General features: G+C 45.8%; 1 protein-coding gene across 4 annotated transcripts in view; it reads left to right on the forward strand.

The window, feature by feature from the left end:
• Nucleotides 1-18,896, forward strand: part of gem (transcription factor CP2 like gemini) — a 91,821-nt gene that overhangs the window by 21,748 nt on the left and 51,177 nt on the right. For all 4 annotated transcript variants that reach the window (XM_050178267.3, XM_050178266.3, XM_050178268.3 and 1 more), the window contains 4 exons: nucleotides 4,670-4,775; nucleotides 6,267-6,373; nucleotides 9,643-9,792; nucleotides 12,820-12,888. In XM_050178267.3, coding sequence (XP_050034224.1) covers nucleotides 4,670-4,775; nucleotides 6,267-6,373; nucleotides 9,643-9,792; nucleotides 12,820-12,888 — 432 coding nt within the window. The remainder of the gene's footprint in view (nucleotides 1-4,669; nucleotides 4,776-6,266; nucleotides 6,374-9,642; nucleotides 9,793-12,819; nucleotides 12,889-18,896) is intronic.

An 18,896-nucleotide genomic window follows, 5' to 3' on the forward strand; every position in this document is an offset into this window, starting at 1 on the left:
ATATATATATATATATATATATATATATATATATATATATATATATATATATATATATATATATATATATATATTTTTTTTTTTCTGTTTAAATGATATATGAAGAGAGACTTAATCTGGGCTGGTTGGAACATAAGAAAGGAATGCTTAAATGTTTGCATTTGTTTATGCTTCAGTGCCTTTATGAATGAAGTGAGTAAAGGTTCTCTGACCTTGCTTGGTTTTATTTCTAGAGCCAAAATACAACTGCAAATCAAATCAGTCATTATTGAGCGACTGTGTCTTGCTGCTTAGCACTTTAGCTCCTAAATGTTCTCATAATGTCTGCACAATATTTCCCATCTTTCTGCCAAATCTCTTTCATATGATTCTAAAGAGATATTACTTACATGATTGATTATTGTTGTTGTTGTTGCCACCAACATACCGAAGAAGAAAAGTCGCTATGAAAAAACAAGGCTTTTTCTCAACACTTGTAGAAGTTTTATGTCTTCAGTGTAACTTGCCTCATATGTATCTACTTAACATATAATTATCATCAGTGTGTAGCTGAGACAAATTTTCAACTTCAGTCTATTGTGATCACTAGCCACTTAAGTGATAAGGCATATTCTACCACTCTGGGAATCGTACTCATTGCATAAACTTGCAAGTCATCAACCACTGTGGCTCTGGTGGGTGCGGGGATGTCTGTGTTAACAGGGTGCAAAATACCCAGAGGCCACACAGTCTTTAAAGGGCCTTTCGCCAGGTCTGGCCATGTTGAGCTGCCAAGTGCAGAGCATGCATTGCACGATAACGATCGTATCTGCAAAGTATTACATCGCTACACGCCCCGGAAAGACCTGAAATTTCAAACCGAACGCCATTTTCCCTTCTCCTCGCGGCCGCCGCACTCCAAGCCGGAGGATGACGTACACGTGCTAGTGCACCTACATACACGTGTTTGCACTGTGGTGTCACTCGTAGTGACATGTGACTTCAAGAATTATTCAAGGCAATATCTGCTATTTTGTATAATCTGTTGCTTCAACAGATGAATTAAAACTTAAAGAAATAATAAAACATACAAACTGAATGTCTGCGCGCTTTTGTTTCACTTCGCACCGCAGCAAGAGAGATGTACTTTCGTTTCATCTGCTTGTTCTCTTGTCGTGCAGTCGCACGCGCAGACACCGAAACTATGTCATTTTCTACTGTGTTCCAGCCTGGGATCATGCTCTATGATCTGCTTGTGTCAGCCTCAGTATTCGTGTAGCACTGAATTATACCGCTAGTCAGGTGTCTTAGTGCGCAGCGCGCAAAATCGTGCACTGCCCAAACCGACACAATCACAACAGCTCACGCACGACGCCATCAGTGGAAGTGCACGGCACCGCAACAAAGTGAGGACAAAAAAAATGAAGGTGGGGCCCGTGACGTATGCATCAAGCGATCCCCGAGGTCCGGTATGGGAGAACGCAGGGAAGGAATTTCGCTTGCGGAGGCTAGACGGAGCCAGTGAAGAGAGTGCCATGCTTGGCAGTGGAGCTCTCCTTCTGAAATCATGGGTTCGCAGTGCTGAAATATTTCTATCGGCTATTAATGAGCTTATTTGAAAATTTTTGCAGCAGAGCACTCCCTAGAAGACAGGCAAGAACTTCTAGCGTGTAACCAAAATTTGCTGTGGGGCCTGGTGAGGAGCCCTTTAAGTGCGCCGGCTGCGTCAGAGCCAATGTGAGCTGTACATTGGTCAATTCGGCTGCGTGATAATGACCCTGTGTAGTACCTTGTAGAGTGCCAGTGGAAGCGCTCTGTACATTCCTTACTGTGGTAGTTGTTACAGTCTCTTTCTTGTCTTTAAATTACGTAACCATTATCAGCCACAGGCTGAAGAGGAAAAGAATCTTACCCTTTCTCACAATTTGTTCCGGTGTCCATTATGCACATCTTTGCATTGGCAGTCATTACTGCCTTTGCTTTGTGGCAGCACATGGTGAAAGTAGTGCATGGTGCCAGTCACTTTGCCCTCTCCGAGTTCATATTTATTGGGTGGCTCTCAGATGCATGAGCTTTACACATTGTGCTTTCTTTCTTTAGAGATTCACCGTAGTACACAGACATCCACAACGCAGAATCCGGATCTCAGTTAACGAGAACAGATGCTCAACATCCTCTGGGGGAGAGTCCAGAGACAAAAGCCAGAAGGAGATAGTGCTTAGAGGTGCTAGGATACGAGCAGACCATCCCACCAACTATGAACAGTCAATTACGGATGACAACTTCCAAGGCCACTTATGCAGCTTCTTCACAAAGAAGGCCTGCATGCATTTACTTAATTATCTTAAACCATATCGCTGACTATGCGATCAAACACAATGTTTCAAAACTTTCAGATACAGCTCAGATCACTTATAATGTAACCACCTATAGTGCAGGACCAGATATAAAGCATTCTTTCTGACTATGTCTTAAAGCATATCGCTGACTATGCAATCAAAACAATGTTTAAAGGCTTTCGGATACAGCTCAGACCACTTGTGATGTAACCGCCTATAGTGCAGGACTGCATGTAAAGTGGTTCTTTCTGACTGCTGTTTGTCTTCCCATAGAGCTCAGTGTGTATGCCTAGCGCTTATAGTGCAGCCGCGCGCAATGAAATAGCGGTTATAATGCGGTTGCTGGGAAAACTTGCAGACAAGAAGGGTAGTGAACACACTTCTCAATGAAATGCTCGGGCCAAGGGGAGAATGACAAGGGCGATACGGGGTTAGAGGAGAAGGAGGAGACACGGAGCGAGAGCGAGTGAACGAGGAACTGAGGGAAAAACAAGGAAGCACGGCGGCAGCGTGCTGGCTCAGCAGGAGCATGAGTGTTGCCTAGACAACGGAGAAGCATTTTGCTCCTGCCGCTTGTCAGCAGTTTGTGGTCCGCACCGAACGCGTGCGTATTGTCACTTTTTGGCTCTTCAGTTTGTGTGCAGAAAGTAAATAAAGCCGCCTAGTGATTTTTTCGTACACAGACAGGATCGCAACAATATGTCAATTATCAAGCAGGCCATAAAAACTAAATGCAACAGTAAAATCAATATGTTGTTTTTTACAACTCCAACACCACAGAAAAATCAGTGGAGGCTACGAGTGCATTTTGCATTCGCCTGTCGTGAATTGCAGATATTGTGCATGCGACCTTGACTCCGCGACGCTATCAGTTTAAACTGTGTTTTGCAAATTCATCAGTACGGAATGTTGTTAGTATGCGAGATTTTGCCGTTCCTACCAGTACATGCACATACAAACTTTTGCTATGGCAGTTCAGGATAGCTAATGGCTGATCTCTCACGAAGCTCGCTTCATGCATGCTGCTGTCAGTTCACTTTATGCGTGTCATATCACGCCAGGTCTCCGTGTATTCATCTACGGGTATGAATGCCGTCTTGTCAGGAGTCAGCTGCCAAAGTTGCAGTTTGGTGCTTTTGGCTGTATGGCACTTGGAAAACGGAGGAACCATCTTGCCAACGAAAGCGAGGGCACATCCCAGTTGTATGCTTCGATTCCCAGACACATGTGGTTGTTTGGTCACGGCACCAGCAACTTATGTTATAAGTGGTCTATGCTGTAGTCGCCAACAAGTTCGCTTAAAGTCAAGTGCTCTCACTGATTGGTGGCTTGTTGCACACTGTTATGTATGGTGTAATTGAAAGGCACCTGCCTAGAAAAAATGCATGCATGATTTTGGTCATGTTCATTATGGGCTCTGAGCTGGTCATGTTTGTAGTGCGTTTTGGTAGCATAACAACATTCTGTCTCCTCAGTCTTTTGACTAGAGTGACACATTCATGGTACATAGGTTGCTGTTAGATGCTGCAAGAGAGAATTGTCATGAAAAATTAGTGAAAGGAAAGGCTTACAGGCACATTTGCCTAATGTAAATTGAATCTAGTGTCGGACATCCCAAGGCTGGTGAGTTCATGAGGCACACATTATAGCTTATGTGCGTTTATTATTTAATTCCCACGAAGCATTTGTCAGTGAGGTCCTGCCATAGTTGATATTCATAGCAGTCCTTCAAACTTATGGAAATTCACATATCAGAGGGCCATATTCAAGGCCTTGAAAACCCCTTAGTTTAATTAGGTGCTTGAAAATTCTTGAATTTTATTTTCTACTAAGCTCAGTAGATTTCATGTTGACGTTTGGCCGCCGAGTTGGTGCAATCCAAAAGTAAGAGCCAATATATCCAGTTAGCAGCTTTGCAGCAGCTGGTGATAGTTTATTTGCTAAGCATTTTTATTGTGTTCCTCTCTTGTTTGTGTGGAAAAAGAATAGTTTGCTCATTGTTAAAAACAAGTGTCATTTTTGAAGCTTTCAAATGTAGTGTTGGCTTAGTCTTTGAAAATACTTTGCCAGGGCTTTTGGAAGTCCTTAAAGACTTCAAAAAAGAATAGTTTGCTCATTGTTAAAAACAAGTGTCATTTTTGAAGCTTTGAAATGTAGTGTTGACTTAGTCTTTGAAAATACTTTGCCAGGGCTTTTGGAACTCCTTAAAGACTCTTAAATTTTTCCTAGAAGCTGCAAAAAACCTTGCATCCACTTATAAGTGCAGAAAAATATGAAAGTTTCTTTTTGATCATTGTCATACTAAAACTGTGCTTCAAACTGTTGCTTTATGTGTGTTTGTCTTCATTTAGAGCACCATTCGAATTGGTTTTCAAGAACGTCGGCTGCAGTACATGGAAAAAGAACAGATTACTCAGTGGATGCGGCAGAGACCAGGCGAAAGGATACTTGAAGCTGGTAAGGATGCATCTAGCTGCACGCTGTCCTCGCAAATGGCTACACATATAAGCAGCCCATTGCACTGGAACTGGACTCTATTGTCATGTAACACAGCATGCGCCACCTATGCACTTAAAACGTAAATAACAATGTAAGCAGTTGCACAACTACACATCAAAGAGGGCTGTGCGATTCTCACCTCCTCAGTTGGAATTGCTTTCTTGCTCCCGAAGTCTCCGTGGACCATGAAAAAGAATATAACAGGAGCAAGGGACCAGGAACTGGCAGTCAGGCCTGCTGGGCAGGCGCTCAGTTGCGCCTTGGCTAGTCTCTGACCATTCTCACTCGTGTCCATCCATATTGCTGTACAGTTTAACCCACTTATAATGATACCAGTTTTTACAATATATCGGTTATGACAATGAGAAGCCGCTGCACCGTCAACTTTTGTATGTTTTCCATGGTTAAATAACCCGCTTACTACAATGCTCCGATGCCGCATTATCGGTTATAACGATGAAGCCTGGCTGCTGGTTGTCTGAGATGAAAGGTAGTGAAATGCAAAATCCTTGAAAAGAACAAAAATAAAACAAGAAATTCAAGCCGCTGCACGATGGCCCGCCACTCCAACAGCCACAGCGCGCTCATTTTCCAGCCATTTCTGCACTCCTTTCTCCCGTCACCCTTACACCCTTCCGAACACAAATGGGCTGCACCCATAGCTCTACGCCGCACCACCCTCCAAAATAGGAATGTACCGCACCAACTGCGCTGCTCTCAGATTGCTTGCATGTTGCTCGCTAGCTCCTCATTCAGCGCAGTTCTGCAAACAGCTTAATTGCTCGCGTTTGTCTTTGTTAGTTGCGTCAAAATTGTTTCAGGCCACATGGTTTCTCAACCTTGTGTGACTCGCTGCCGAAACGGAAGATGACTGATCCACCTACTGACCATCGGCAATGCACGACGTTGCCGGGGAAAAGAAAGCGCACGGCTATAGATTTGGAAACGAAGTGCTTCTAACTGATGAGGCGATCGTTGCAGACATATCTGCATTGGATAGTGACAGCAGCGATGACGTAGTAGGGCAGGCTGCCTCACCGTTGTCCTCACAGGAGGCCCGGCAGATGATTCAGTACCTCTGGGGCTTCGTTTTTGCTTGGAACCTTCCGCTGCACTACGTGGAGCACCTGGATGCCTTGAAGAAGGATGTCGGCAAGCTTCATGTAAAGCATGCAATGCTGATGGACATAGGATTTTCTCGTGCAAGCCAGTGAGAAGTACATGGCGAGATGCTTGTAGCAATCTCACCTCAGTGTTTCTTCTGGATTTCTCAAGCTGACAGGCTGCTGCAGCAGCCTTCTCACAATTTTTAAAAGGCCCCTTTTGGGGCCACCAGAGTGATGCCTTGGCATGCTCACACTTTTCACTGCTGTTTGTGTCGTACATGATTTGTTTGCATTAACATTGGGCAATTCCACTTAAGCAAAGTGTTTTCTGTACCTCCACCAGATGTGCCCTTGTCATATGGAGTGTATGAAGTGGTCAACACGCCAAACAAAGTCCACTTCTGTGAGTTCCTTTGGGATCCAACCAAAGAGACAGGAGTTTTTGTACGGGTAAGTGCACTTCCACGCCCTTGGCATAAGAAGTGGCATACAGGCTTTTCGTGAGCTTGAAATGTTCTATATTTGTGTTCTTTTTTCTTCAACATCACACAGTACAATGCTTCTCACGACGTTTTTGGTTGGCAATCTTTAACCCTCTAAAAACTTTTTTGTTCAGGCAGTGAACCAGCGGAACAGACTGACTGAAAAGCAAGTGCACTGTAAAATGAAGATGTATTTTATTCGATGCTGTAACCCCCCTGCTGTAACACCTTGGGGCGCTATGGGGTAATCTTTGAATAAAAAATAAAGAATGGGGCAGCGCTACAGTTTGTAACATGCTAGGTTCTACTCGGCCTCCGGTACCCAGAGGCTGGTATCTTTTTAATAATGAGCCAAGTAGCAGTTTGGTAGCATAAATTTTTTTCAATGTTGCTAGTTTAGGCTTACTCCTCTAGGGAGCAGTGCCTGCATATTTTAGATCAAGGCGGTAGCATGCACGCTCGTCGTATTCTTTTGAAGTTTTCTTTTGGTAACTACTTTTATGCCTGTCCTAGCTGCATGAACACTTAAAAATTATGTATGAAAGAAGCAATAAAAAATGGGACATATGATCAGCATTTGAATGCCTAGGCATTCCTTATGCACGTCACTGATTCAAATTTGTGTTCGTGACCGTATGGTAACATGGTGCGATAGTGCGTAACATTTGGCATTCTTTTATCAGAGGTGGTAAATTTCCTAGTTTTTTTCAGTTCTGGCTGTCTCTTCACTACAGACATTCTGTGAAGTTGTACGCGATAGAACCAATCTGAAATACAGGATCAAACTTTTTTAAAAGCGTAGCTTCTCGCACAATAACTAGGCACTCGCATTTGTGTTTGTGGCTGCTTTGTAACATGAGCGCTAGTGGTTCTACCGTTCAGACTTTTTCTCAAATGTTTCAACTTGGCTCTCTCTTCTTGGAATCACTGCAGTCCAGTTTTATTTGTACTTAGCATTCTCTGGGAGCTTACCCTGATTTCACCAGACTGTCTAATCATTTTCCTGGCCTTACCTTGAAGATACTGCAGTATACTGTGCTATCTTCAGGGTCAGCCCAAGCGAGTTCAGTCAGCCCACACAGAGTCTAAGCAGACCTGTCTGCAGAAAACAAATGGTACTACTTTGAGTACCACTTCCTCAAGGATAGTTTGGAACCCTGTGGAGTGTCTGCACACTAAATGAACAAATAATCCACCCATCATACTCTACCTGTAAAGCCCATAAGTCACCCATAACACATAATGCAACATAGCAGCATAAACAAACACCTCTGAAAGCATAATAAATGCATTCTTCGGTAGCAATCGGAATTGGTTGTTCATAAATTCTTATAGTGCAATGCCAGAGTTTCAGTACATCAGTACACATTCAGTACATACCTAGTGACAGTGATGAGCTCAGATTTGCACGACACTATGGTACGATGTTACCAAATGGTAACATACCAATTTTTTTTTATTTCCAGAATAAATGAATTCATACTTGTACAGTGGTTTACAACCAGTTAGTAAGTGCAGTAAGCCAGTAATAAATTTTATTAGTTATTTTCTCAATATATGGCACCATAGTGGGTTAAACTAATTGTTACTTTTATTTATCTGCTGTCATGTCTGTATTCAGGGTTCTGACAGGATCAGAATTATGATGAAGCTTGCCCTGAACTTTAAATTGCGCAGGCAGAAACACAACAATAAAGCAGACAGGGATGCACTGCATGTCCTGTCTAGTACTTTTCTGTAGCGTTGTATTTGCTAGTGTGATTTTAATGTCTTAAATACGAACTGGCCAGCCCAACAATGTGCATTGTTAAGCTTGCTCTATGTGTTGATGTGTGCAAGGGTGTAAGAAGAGTGCAAAAAAATTTCCATGTTGTACTAGTGCTTGCATAGCTGTACACTGGGCAGTATGTTATGCAGTGGGCAGTGTCTTAATGTTATGACATCTCTCATGTTCTGAAAGCTGCATTGTAACGAAAGGCCCAACAAGCTAATCTGTAGGCATGTGCAACTATCAAACTTTCAGTTTTTAAACGAATTCAAATCATGATAACCAAGTGTAAATTGAATTGAATATTTTTCTAGTACGGACGCTATTTGTTTCGCAAAAATACAATTTTGTTCACCAAACAGAGGTGCAAAAAAAAGGCAAGTTTATTGTACAGCAAATAATGTACAGGGAAATTATGCTTTACTGTCAACAAAATTCTCTAGTACAGCAGTTTTCCTTGATGCTATCACAACTGCAGTTATTTAATGTTATGATGGAAGGATAGCTACTCAACATGTTCGTGGAGCAGTGACACCCTCCTGCATGTCACAATTCCTTCAGACACCAAAACAAGTCGCTCACTATGCTCACCGGTTTCTGGCATTGGCAGGTATCTCTTCACAAGCCAAGCCAGCGGCGGGCACCCACACTCAAATGAATCTTCTCTTTCATTCAAAATTTCATCATGCACATACCTTTCAATCTGTGGTTGTGGCAGTGAAAGTTGCTGCAGGTTAAGGAGCTTATCAAAGCCTTTCCACAGTGCTGATGTGGAGGGAGCCTCTTCAAGAGCTTTCATTGTTGAGGCCATCTCTGGGTTCCTTGGTGTTCAAATTTTTCTTGCTTCTTCTAAAGCCAGGTTTTTAACCCAGTTTGCCTTTGAAGCACCCTAGTGACAGTGCCCCCATTTTTCTTTTGTATGCTTCACTGCACTGCAAATATGCTTCACCATAATACATTTTGTATGCTTCGCCGCGTAACATGGTTGTGCTGCGGTGAAACTGACTGAAAGAACTGGCAGCGGCAATTTTTTGCGTTTTGAATAGTTAGTGTCTTTCGAATCAAATACTAACTAATTCGAATAGAACATTTAAAGTTTTGAATATTCGCGCACATTTACCTTTACTATTCAGTTTCAGTTTTATTGTGTGTTTTCAGTTCCCTACTCTTCTCTATTCTCCCCATTTTGCACATAATGAGAAAACAAGTTTCAGTTTTATTGTGTGTTTTCAGTTCCCTACTCTTATCTACTCTCCTCATTTTGCACATAATGAGAAAACAGGATTAAGAAAAACTAACATTCTGTTCTCATTGTCAGGTGACTCATTGACAGCACACAAATGGGCTATTCAACTTCCATTTTCTTTTTTTTTTCAGCACTAGGTAGCATTGTGACTTTAAATTGGATGCAAATTGGATGCAACCTAATAGCAGCTTTTTGCATGATGTGGGGTGACCTATTCCCACAGCTCAACTGCATCAGCACAGAGTTCACTCCCAAGAAGCACGGGGGTGAGAAAGGTGTGCCCTTCCGCATCGTCATTGAGACATATTCACACGGGGAGCCCGGGCCACCACAGAAGTTACACTCGGCGTCCTGTCAAGTCAAGGTGTTCAAGGTAAGACCACACTGGCAAGCACGGGTTCACAGCTTGGCCATATTCTGAAGGAGTGTGTTGTCCTCCCCTGAGAAAAAAAAGAGATACAGATCACGGATTCCACAATAAAGCCGATTTTATTTTCCGCCTAGGAACATTACTTGTAAATGAGAACTGCAGTCCAAACTTGGCACTGCGAACTTTCCAACGCGTGCATCAATTTCAGTTTGTGCATATACATTACGAATAAATTCAGTTTTTTTAGCGAGGCTGTGGTCCACATACCTTTTCTCATGACTGTACACAGTACCTATATTTAGTGTATGACAAACAACCACATGTACAAACTAACCTGAAGCCCTCCATTGCGTCATCCCTTCAAGCCCCATTGTCGCTGTGGAATGCTAAATGCAATCAGTCAACCAAAAATTCAGTCAAGAATGCAGCAGTAGAAACCATTGTTTCTAAAGCTCCTGAACACGTTCACTGCGACATGGGTCACAGGTGGGCCACTGTAATTTTTCTCCTTGTGCAGCTGTGTAGAGCTTTCCTGCAGTGCACAAGTGACGTCTTTGCTAGAAATCAACGGAGAGGAAAAATTCTGGTTGTTTCTGCTTTGACATGTCGTGGCGTCGTTTCTCTGCACCTTGAGGAAGTTTTAAAGTGGCACAACTCACTGGACCCTCACCAGTGGCTCACGACGCACCATGTGACGAGTGACCCACCGGTGTGTCATCACGCACAGAAATTGGCAATTCAAAATGTGCAGCTGTAGTCTACGTGTTAAAGGCCAACTGCAACAACATGTTGAGCCGCACGAAAAGCCTACATTCAGGTAGCGCGGATTTAGAGCAGCCTCCTTGAAAAATGTTACGTTGGAAATATGTTGGCAATGCATCACGAAAAGCTCACCAAGATGTAAGTTTCTGATACTGAACAGAAAAAAAGTGCCATTACTCTCGCTTGAAACTTGGAACATTGAGAACCTCCACAATGCATGGGTGTGACCTCTGAGGGCGGGTGGCATTGGTGGCATGCTGAAAATCTCGGTGCTCATGTGCTCAGGGGGAGTATTCTGTAAGAATCCACCTAGTGGACTGTCTATTTCGGCCGCTGCTGATTGGATGCAGCTCTACGAGAGAGGAGGAGACGAGCGGCCCTAGCCAATCAGCAGCGGCCGAAATGGACAGTCCACTAGGTGGACTCTTACAGAATACTCCCCCAGATCTGCGTCATAACCATTAACCACCAGGTGCCTTTGGTGTCTGCTAAGGTGCTGGTATTTAACTGCTTAACTGCTGAGACAAATTCCTAAAAGATATTTAGAAGTGCAAAAAGAAAATGGCGAAAGCCATTGTGCATTTTCTTATCAAAATTACAAGAAACTGACACATCCATGTGCAAAAATAGCCAAAAATTCACGACGAGTTAACTCGTCATTGGTACCAGGAGATGCTTGTGATGGTGAGTTATCTCAATGTCGGCAGATAAGGGGTTAAACCTGTTAAAGAAAAAAAATTTGACAATTAAAAGCCCTGCAGTTTTGCCAAGAGTGCTTGGGTAGTAATACAGTTGAACCTCAATATATCGAACAGTGCAGTGATTGCAAAATAGTTTGATATAGCCATAATTCATTATATAAAATCACGTAAAAAATTTGTCAAAAACTTCTGCAAATCAACCAATGAACCAAGGGCGTGATTGGTGATCGTTGTTCAGAGCGCACGTTCGGTTGTCCCACACGCAATTGGTCTAGGTCGTGCCGACTTCATCAGCCGTGAGCGTGCGGTCGATTGCACTGCACGCAAGTAGCCTAGGCAGCGCCGACTTCGTCAGCCGTGCGAAGCCGGCGTGGCCTAGGCCAATCGCGTACGGCGCAACTGAACGTGCGTTCCAAACAATAATCCACGATCGCGTCCCAATCATAAGACAGTAAATACTCACTCGAAGCTTCACACAAAGTATTTACTTATTTGGCTGACAGTACTGCAGCAGTGTAGCCTGCTTCTTATTGGCAGCCATGTGCTTAAACACTGAGACCTCAACACAGTCTGAACGATCCACAAGCGGTAAGCCAGTACCCTCTATTGCACCGCAGTAGCGGCGTAGAAGGGCCAAAACAGCTACAGCCCCAGTTAAGTCGGGAGCGGAGCAACGTCACCGTTTACGGCATCAACCTTGGCAGGATATTCGTTTGGCCACTACTGCTGCTGCGATCTCCACATCCGTCAATCGAAGCATCTTGAAGTACTGTCAGTAACAAAGTATTAAGTGGCATCTGCAAAGGCATCTATGAGTGAGCCCACTGAGCGCGCGCTGTCGCACGTCTTTGTGGATGCAAACTGCCAGTCCTTGCAAGGCGCGGCACCGAAAAGTTAGTGTGACAAATGCAATGCATTGTTGACCAAGCCACCGCTATCTTCGACGGTGTTGCAGGAAAGCTGACCACCTGTCAGCAGAGCACACATGGTCCGGGGTGGCGAAGTCAGATATATACATTTTACGTCCGACCCCATTCGAAATAAAAAATTGAAAAATGCATGCAATTTTCCAGGTGCTATAGAAAGTGTTTGATATACGCAGTAATTCGATATATCGGTGCTCCATATATAGAAGTTTGTCTATATATACATACCATCCGTTTATAACCAATTTAGACAAAGAGAAATTTTGTTGCAGTTTACCTTTAATGTCCCAGCATAATATGATGAAAAGTGATCGCTTACTGTTATGTGTGCCCAGGTATGCCGTTGTGCACGCACAGGTAGACCAGCTCAGAAATTCAATACTGCAGCACGTCATGCATCACTCTCTTTTAAAATATCCTTCATTTCAAAGCCCATGGCTATGGTTGCATTAGACATTGTTAGTTGGTTAATATTTACCATTGTAAATATTGCTTGCTTTCATTTTATGAGCTGTCAAAAGACTCTTCCTCCTCCCCACACAACTTATTCGAGCTAATATACTTTTGTAGGATTCAAAGGGTAAATACATAGGCTGCTTTATTGTTGCTATCATTATCCTTTGCATTGTGTCCTTTTGCAGCCAAAAGGTGCCGATCGCAAGCACAAGACTGACCGTGAGAAAATGATCAAGAGGCCCCTAGCCGAGCAGGTGGGTGCAGAAACAGATTCCTGCAACTGCCAGATCGCTTACGCTTTTTTTAAGAAGGTGTTGAAGAAATGTGGCTTAGTGCAGCTGGATTAGTTGTCTGCGCCTATGGAATTGTAAAAGGGAATTTCGTATTGAAGCGTTTTCATGTAAAATGGTAGTTGTAACGTTAAGGGATGCAGTTGGCAACCAATAATTCGGACTGAACGGGGACTGCCAGAATGTCTGAATAATTGAGAGTCCGAAACGCACCAGATTTTCCCCAAAATAAATAAATTTATTCCACAAGTTGCAAAAAAAGAAAAAACAGTGTGCGACATTCTCGGATCATCACTTTGAGAGATACCTTCAATTTTGTGTTAATATAGCGGAAGGCGCATTGACGTCTACGAGTGACAGCATTCTTGGCACAGGACCAAGCACACTATCTTGTCACTGTGCGGAAACGCTGCCTGCCGTGGACACATTCGATGCTAGTGACGCACAATATATTGCATAAAATGAAAGGATCTTTCCGAAATGATTGTTCATGAATACGGCCCAAGTTTGTAAACACCTGTTGCTGTGCACACATATGCTTGCTCTTGGCCTCGACATTGCGTTGGTGGGATTTTCTAGAAATACCTTTTATGCTGTTGCTTTTCGCACTTCGTTAGTGGTCAGAGTGACACTCCATATGCCATTGGTGTAGCCATGGGGTGTCGACCCCCCCCCCCTGTAAATTTTTTAATGAACTCCCCCTTCCGCCTTTCCGACGGAACAGAAAGTTTCAGGAAGTGGGCTCTGAAAGAGCGACATGGACGAAAGGGCGAGCTTGAATGTGAAAGCAAGGTGGTGGCTAGTGGTGGTCCAGAGGGGTGGTGGTCATGGGGGTGATCCCCTCTCCCTTGCACAGAACATTGTGGCCTCAGTCATGTCGCACTTCTACCTCATTCCAGATCATGTTAACCATAACTGCTGCGGGGGGATCAGCACTAAAAATTCCACACACAGATAAAGATAGCACGAGCACATGCATAAAAGCTTCCATTGTTGCTTCCCACCAGGCCTTCGTGTTGTTGAAGAGCTTCTTATTTCTGGTAGTTGATTGAATCGTAGACCATGCTGCAGGGAAGAAAAGCATTACGAAAACATTGAAACTTGCTTGTCTTGGAAACACATGATAAGCACTCCCTCTTTTTTTTTTTTTCTGTTTATTTCTCTTGTTTCCGACTTTCATTATGTTGTTAAACTTGAGAAGAGCTCGTTGTTAGGCTAGTTTGCACACGTGCTGGGCCAGGGAAGCTAAGAAACTGCTACAACAAGCAGGTGGAAGGGCAGGTAGGTGAATGGCCTGGAAGTTCACACAGAAACAGAAATATAGAAATGTTAGGTACCGCTGCACTGTTCAACAACCCTGTGAACGTTGAAGAGTGCAACAGTGACTAACGGGAAAAGAACTTTAAGAAGAGGAGCGGGGTGATGGGTACAAGGATGGGCAGGCGGAGGGAGGGGGGTAAAGGGCTCAAGAACAAAGTTGGCAGTTAATTATTGACATAGGGAGAGCATCTCGTCACTACCCAACCGCTCAACACCTGACAGCCGGGACCAGTTGCCTAGCTGAGGCTCACGTACCCCTTTGTAACACATGCTGCCTGCTGCGGGAAGCTCATCCTATGTAAATTTTTCGGCAATTTCCAGGATAGACGGATGTCAAGAGACACGACACTTTCAAATCTCTCAGAGCTACCGGCCCTTACTTTACTGCAAACTACGAGTGCTGTAATTTTCATGAAGACTTCTAAATAGGAAGCAGCTTTGCTTCGGACTGTCTGCCTCAGTTTCCGAGCGCGATCAAATAACAATATGCATTGCATGATGACTGTAATACCCATACTCGCAAGTTACTTCCAAACATCTCTTCAAACAAGTCAGACAGCAGGTTACCAAAAGTGAGTGAAACTTGCATCACATCGAACTATTGAAGTACTAGCCTAAAGCTTTGTTCCTATATTTTTAAATCTAGAATAATATAGCGCGCCAACAATGCCAAAAGTGGGATTGAGTGATAGACGACTTGCAAAATAGCGCCTGCCCTCTTCCATACGTAGCCATGGCCGTGCCACTCACTAGAAGATCTGGCTGCAAAACAATGGTTATCTCCACTGTTACCTGGGCTGCAACAAGTCGGGCCTGGAAACAAGAAGACACATGATAGTGCGCTGTCCTGTTTTGTTTGGCCCAGTTTCTAGCGCTGTTCGTTTTGCCAAGTCATGTACCAGCTAGGTCATCGACATATGTTATATAAATGCTTCAATTCATACACGAATTTTCTTTTTATATCAATCCTTTTTAAAAATAGCATAAGGATAATAGCATAATTTGATGTGAAGTGGCTGAACGCCTTGGCAATGGAAAACTTCTGTCAGAAGTTAAACAAAGCATTGTTTCGGCAATGCAAAAACGTGCGTCCTTGTTGTTAAAGCATTCTTGTCTGGGGAGTGTTAGGAGTTTGTCTTCGTGTGGTGTACAACCTCCACACACGTGTACGCACACACACGCACGCACGCACCCACACACACACACACAGACAGAGAGAGAGGTGAAGGAGGGGGAGTAGTAGTTGTCGGCGGAGAACCCTCCCCCCCCCCCCAAATAAATTTCTGTCTATGCCACTGCCATATGCGTTATCAATGGCATCAGCCTGCCATGAACAGGGGGCATTAAGGTTGGCATAGAATCAAGTGGACGGCATCACTACAAAATCAGGGCCCTTACCTCAACCACTGTCATGCTGTCGCTACTTCTCTTTATTGCAATATCAAGTTTGTTTACCGCACATGACATTTTCAACTGATAAACAGGCTTGCAGTTGGTCACTTCTTCGACGCGGCTTCCTGCAGATTATTTTTGTATTTTCTCTGCTTTCCCTTTGTACTTACTCTCTGTCACTAAAATGGAACATCAGGAAGTAATTTTAATATCCATGTCCTCATATTTCTCTGTTTATCTGAAAACACTAAAGTGTAGATGTGTCACACACACACACACACACACACACTGTGGGAGATAAGTGTGGTTCTCCTCCGTACTCTTGGGACAAAGGAACGACAACACAGTAGTGCAAACAGTCACAAGGGCATTTATTGCACCTTTCATAGATCAATGCCTGCTAGCCGAGTGGCTATCCACAAAACATGCCGATGGGCGCGCGACAAATCTAGAAGTCCGACTCACCGCGTCCTCGCGAGCGAATATGTTCGCCCCATGCTGGATCCCAACGCCTGGTCGTCCGCGTGTTCGGTCACGCCAACGGAGGCGCGCTCGAAGGCAGCTACGCGAGGCGGTCTCGCAGAAACATGGGTCGCCGCGCGCGCGTGGGACGTCCACCCGTGCGCCCGACCCGCCGGGAAAGAGGGTCGCTCCACCCGCGGCACGGCACGTCCGTGCTGCTTGCTGTCTCCAACCCAAGAGGCCAAGCGCCTTCCCTTTCGGCGCCCGAGTAACCCCGCCGCGACAGTCGCGCCATCTCTCGCACCGCGCTTGTACCACGCCGCGGGCGCCACGCCGCGGGCGCCAGGCCACGCGAGCCGTGCGGGAAAACAGCATATCAGGGGATGCGCTATGCGGGAAAAACATCAGGGGACGCGCGAGAGTCGCGCATCCCCACATCCCCCCAACCTTAAATCACTTCTTATTCCGGCGAAACATGTCACACGGTCTAACATTAACCCGTGCTTCGCGAACAAGGTGGTACATGCAACAGTGGCCGCGCCGGGGAAATGTCCACACGCTGTCCGTAACATGCGAGCCGACTGTCCTTGGGGTACACCGCTGGCGTCCGCCGGTCACAGCAGCAGCTTTGCAGACTCGACGGCATCATTCCAGGCCAGGACTCCGGAGACGACGACGCAGTAGTCTGTACGAGCAAGCGTCGTTCGCGCCGACGCGCCCTGCTGGCAAGAGCCGCCGTAGCTGTCGGTGACCGCTGGCTCCTTTGTCCGCCGCCGAGGGTTGTGAGCTGGATGCAGGAGGCCGCCGAAGTCGCTGCGCCGAACTGGCCACAGCATCACCATCGCCCGGGGTGACTCGATCGTAGTCCGGGGCAGCAGCGCAGACGATGTGCAGGTGACAGCAAGCCAGGGGTGACTCCAATCACGCTGCGTAAACTCAACACACTCGGCAAACACTACAGTAGTGCAAGGGAGAGGAATTCTGCATGCGCATCGCCCACGTGGTACGATGTTCAACTCTGCTAGCAAAAGATCGGGCAGCTACTCAGATGCTAAGTTCACGTGAACGAAGCTCGCTTCCTTGAGCCGAACGAGTAATTTCAATTCGTGCGAGCCTAAATAGAATGAGGGAAGCAAATTGCAACGCCTCAACGCCACGGTCCACCAGGTTGTGTCCCTCCACGTGCGACAGGCAGCTTCGTAAAGCCTTAGGCCTAAATCGTCGCTACTCTGACAACAACCGGCATCCAAAAACAACACCCAAAATGGGCGCAAAACAGGCAGCCGCGAGGAGACGTTAGCTCTGTGAGGTGGTCCTACTCCGCTCGGTGCACACAGCATCCGAGTTGACGGCGCCCACCGTCCCAGACGGTGTCGGAGCGCCCGGTGCCAGGCCGCAATACCAGTCAGCCCGTCGTGGCACCCGTGGCCCGCGGCCACCCGGCTCCCAGAGCCGCGACTTCATCCGAGTCAAAGAGATAGAAGAAGCTATTTACATAAGAAATTCGGACCACTCACGAGGCTTCCGTACTCACTCGCTTCAGGCTTGCCACTGCTCCGCGGGCGCTCAGCCTCGCTCTCCCAGGATGCAGACCACGTGGCTCTCGTACCGACGAATGTCATTAAAAAAAAAAAACACTTGCGAAAAGGCTTAGCATGCTGATAAGTTCAAACACACTACAGCCACCGTCGCCTCGCTCAAGAAAGCACGCCGCCGACGCTAGCGATCAAAATCCACGCTAGGCCTACGCTTCGGTTCAAACAAAGGTCTTGAACGAAGCAACACTTAAAATTATCGTCCGATGCCCCAAGAGGTCCACGTTGGGCAGCCAGATGTGGGAGATACGGGTGGTTCTCCTCCGTACTCTTGGGACAAAGGAACGACAACACAGTAGTGCAAACAGTCACAAGGGCATTTATTGCACCTTTCATAGATCAATGCCTGCTAGCCGAGTTGCTATCCCCAAAACATGCCGATGGGCGCGCGACAAATCTAGAAGTCCGACTCACCGCGTCCTCGCGAGCGAATATGTTCGCCCCATGCTGGATCCCAACGCCTGGTCGTCCGCGTGTTCGGTCACGCCAACGGAGGCGCGCTCGAAGGCAGCTACGCGAGGCGGTCTCGCAGAAACATGGGTCGCCGCGCGCGCGTGGGACGTCCACCCGTGCGCCCGACCCGCCGGGAAAGAGGGTCGCTCCACCCGCGGCACGGCACGTCCGTGCTGCTTGCTGTCTCCAACCCAAGAGGCCAAGCGCCTTCCCTTTCGGCGCCCGAGTAACCCCGCCGCGACAGTCGCGCCATCTCTCCTTGTACCACGCCGCGGGCGCCACGCCGCGGGCGCCAGGCCACGCGAGCCGTGCGGGAAAACAGCATATCAGGGGATGCGCTATGCGGGAAAAACATCAGGGGACGCGCGAGAGTCGCGCATCCCCACAACACACACACACACGTGCGCACGCGCACGCGCTAGACAGTTTCATGCAGAGCATGTAATTATCCTTGTTTTCATGCAAGTCATGTGCAATATATTGAAAAAGGCTAAAAAGTTGAAACGTTCTCATGCAGTATACATAATGCACAATGTGTTGCTTAGCGTTACAAGTGCGTCACTATTTCGTTGGTGTCACATGCTCGATGCAAGGACCCTTAAAGGGATATTAAAGGCAACTAATAAGTTGACGGTTTAAATACCATTCCAGAAACCTTGCAGCTCTTGTTTCGTGCCAAGAAAGGACTTAGTTTACGAGAAAATTGCATCTGAAGGATCCGAATACCTTTTTCGAAATTCAAATCTTCCG

Source organism: Dermacentor andersoni, chromosome 5 (genome assembly GCF_023375885.2).
Source record: "Dermacentor andersoni chromosome 5, qqDerAnde1_hic_scaffold, whole genome shotgun sequence".
Lineage (NCBI taxonomy): Eukaryota > Metazoa > Arthropoda > Arachnida > Ixodida > Ixodidae > Dermacentor > Dermacentor andersoni.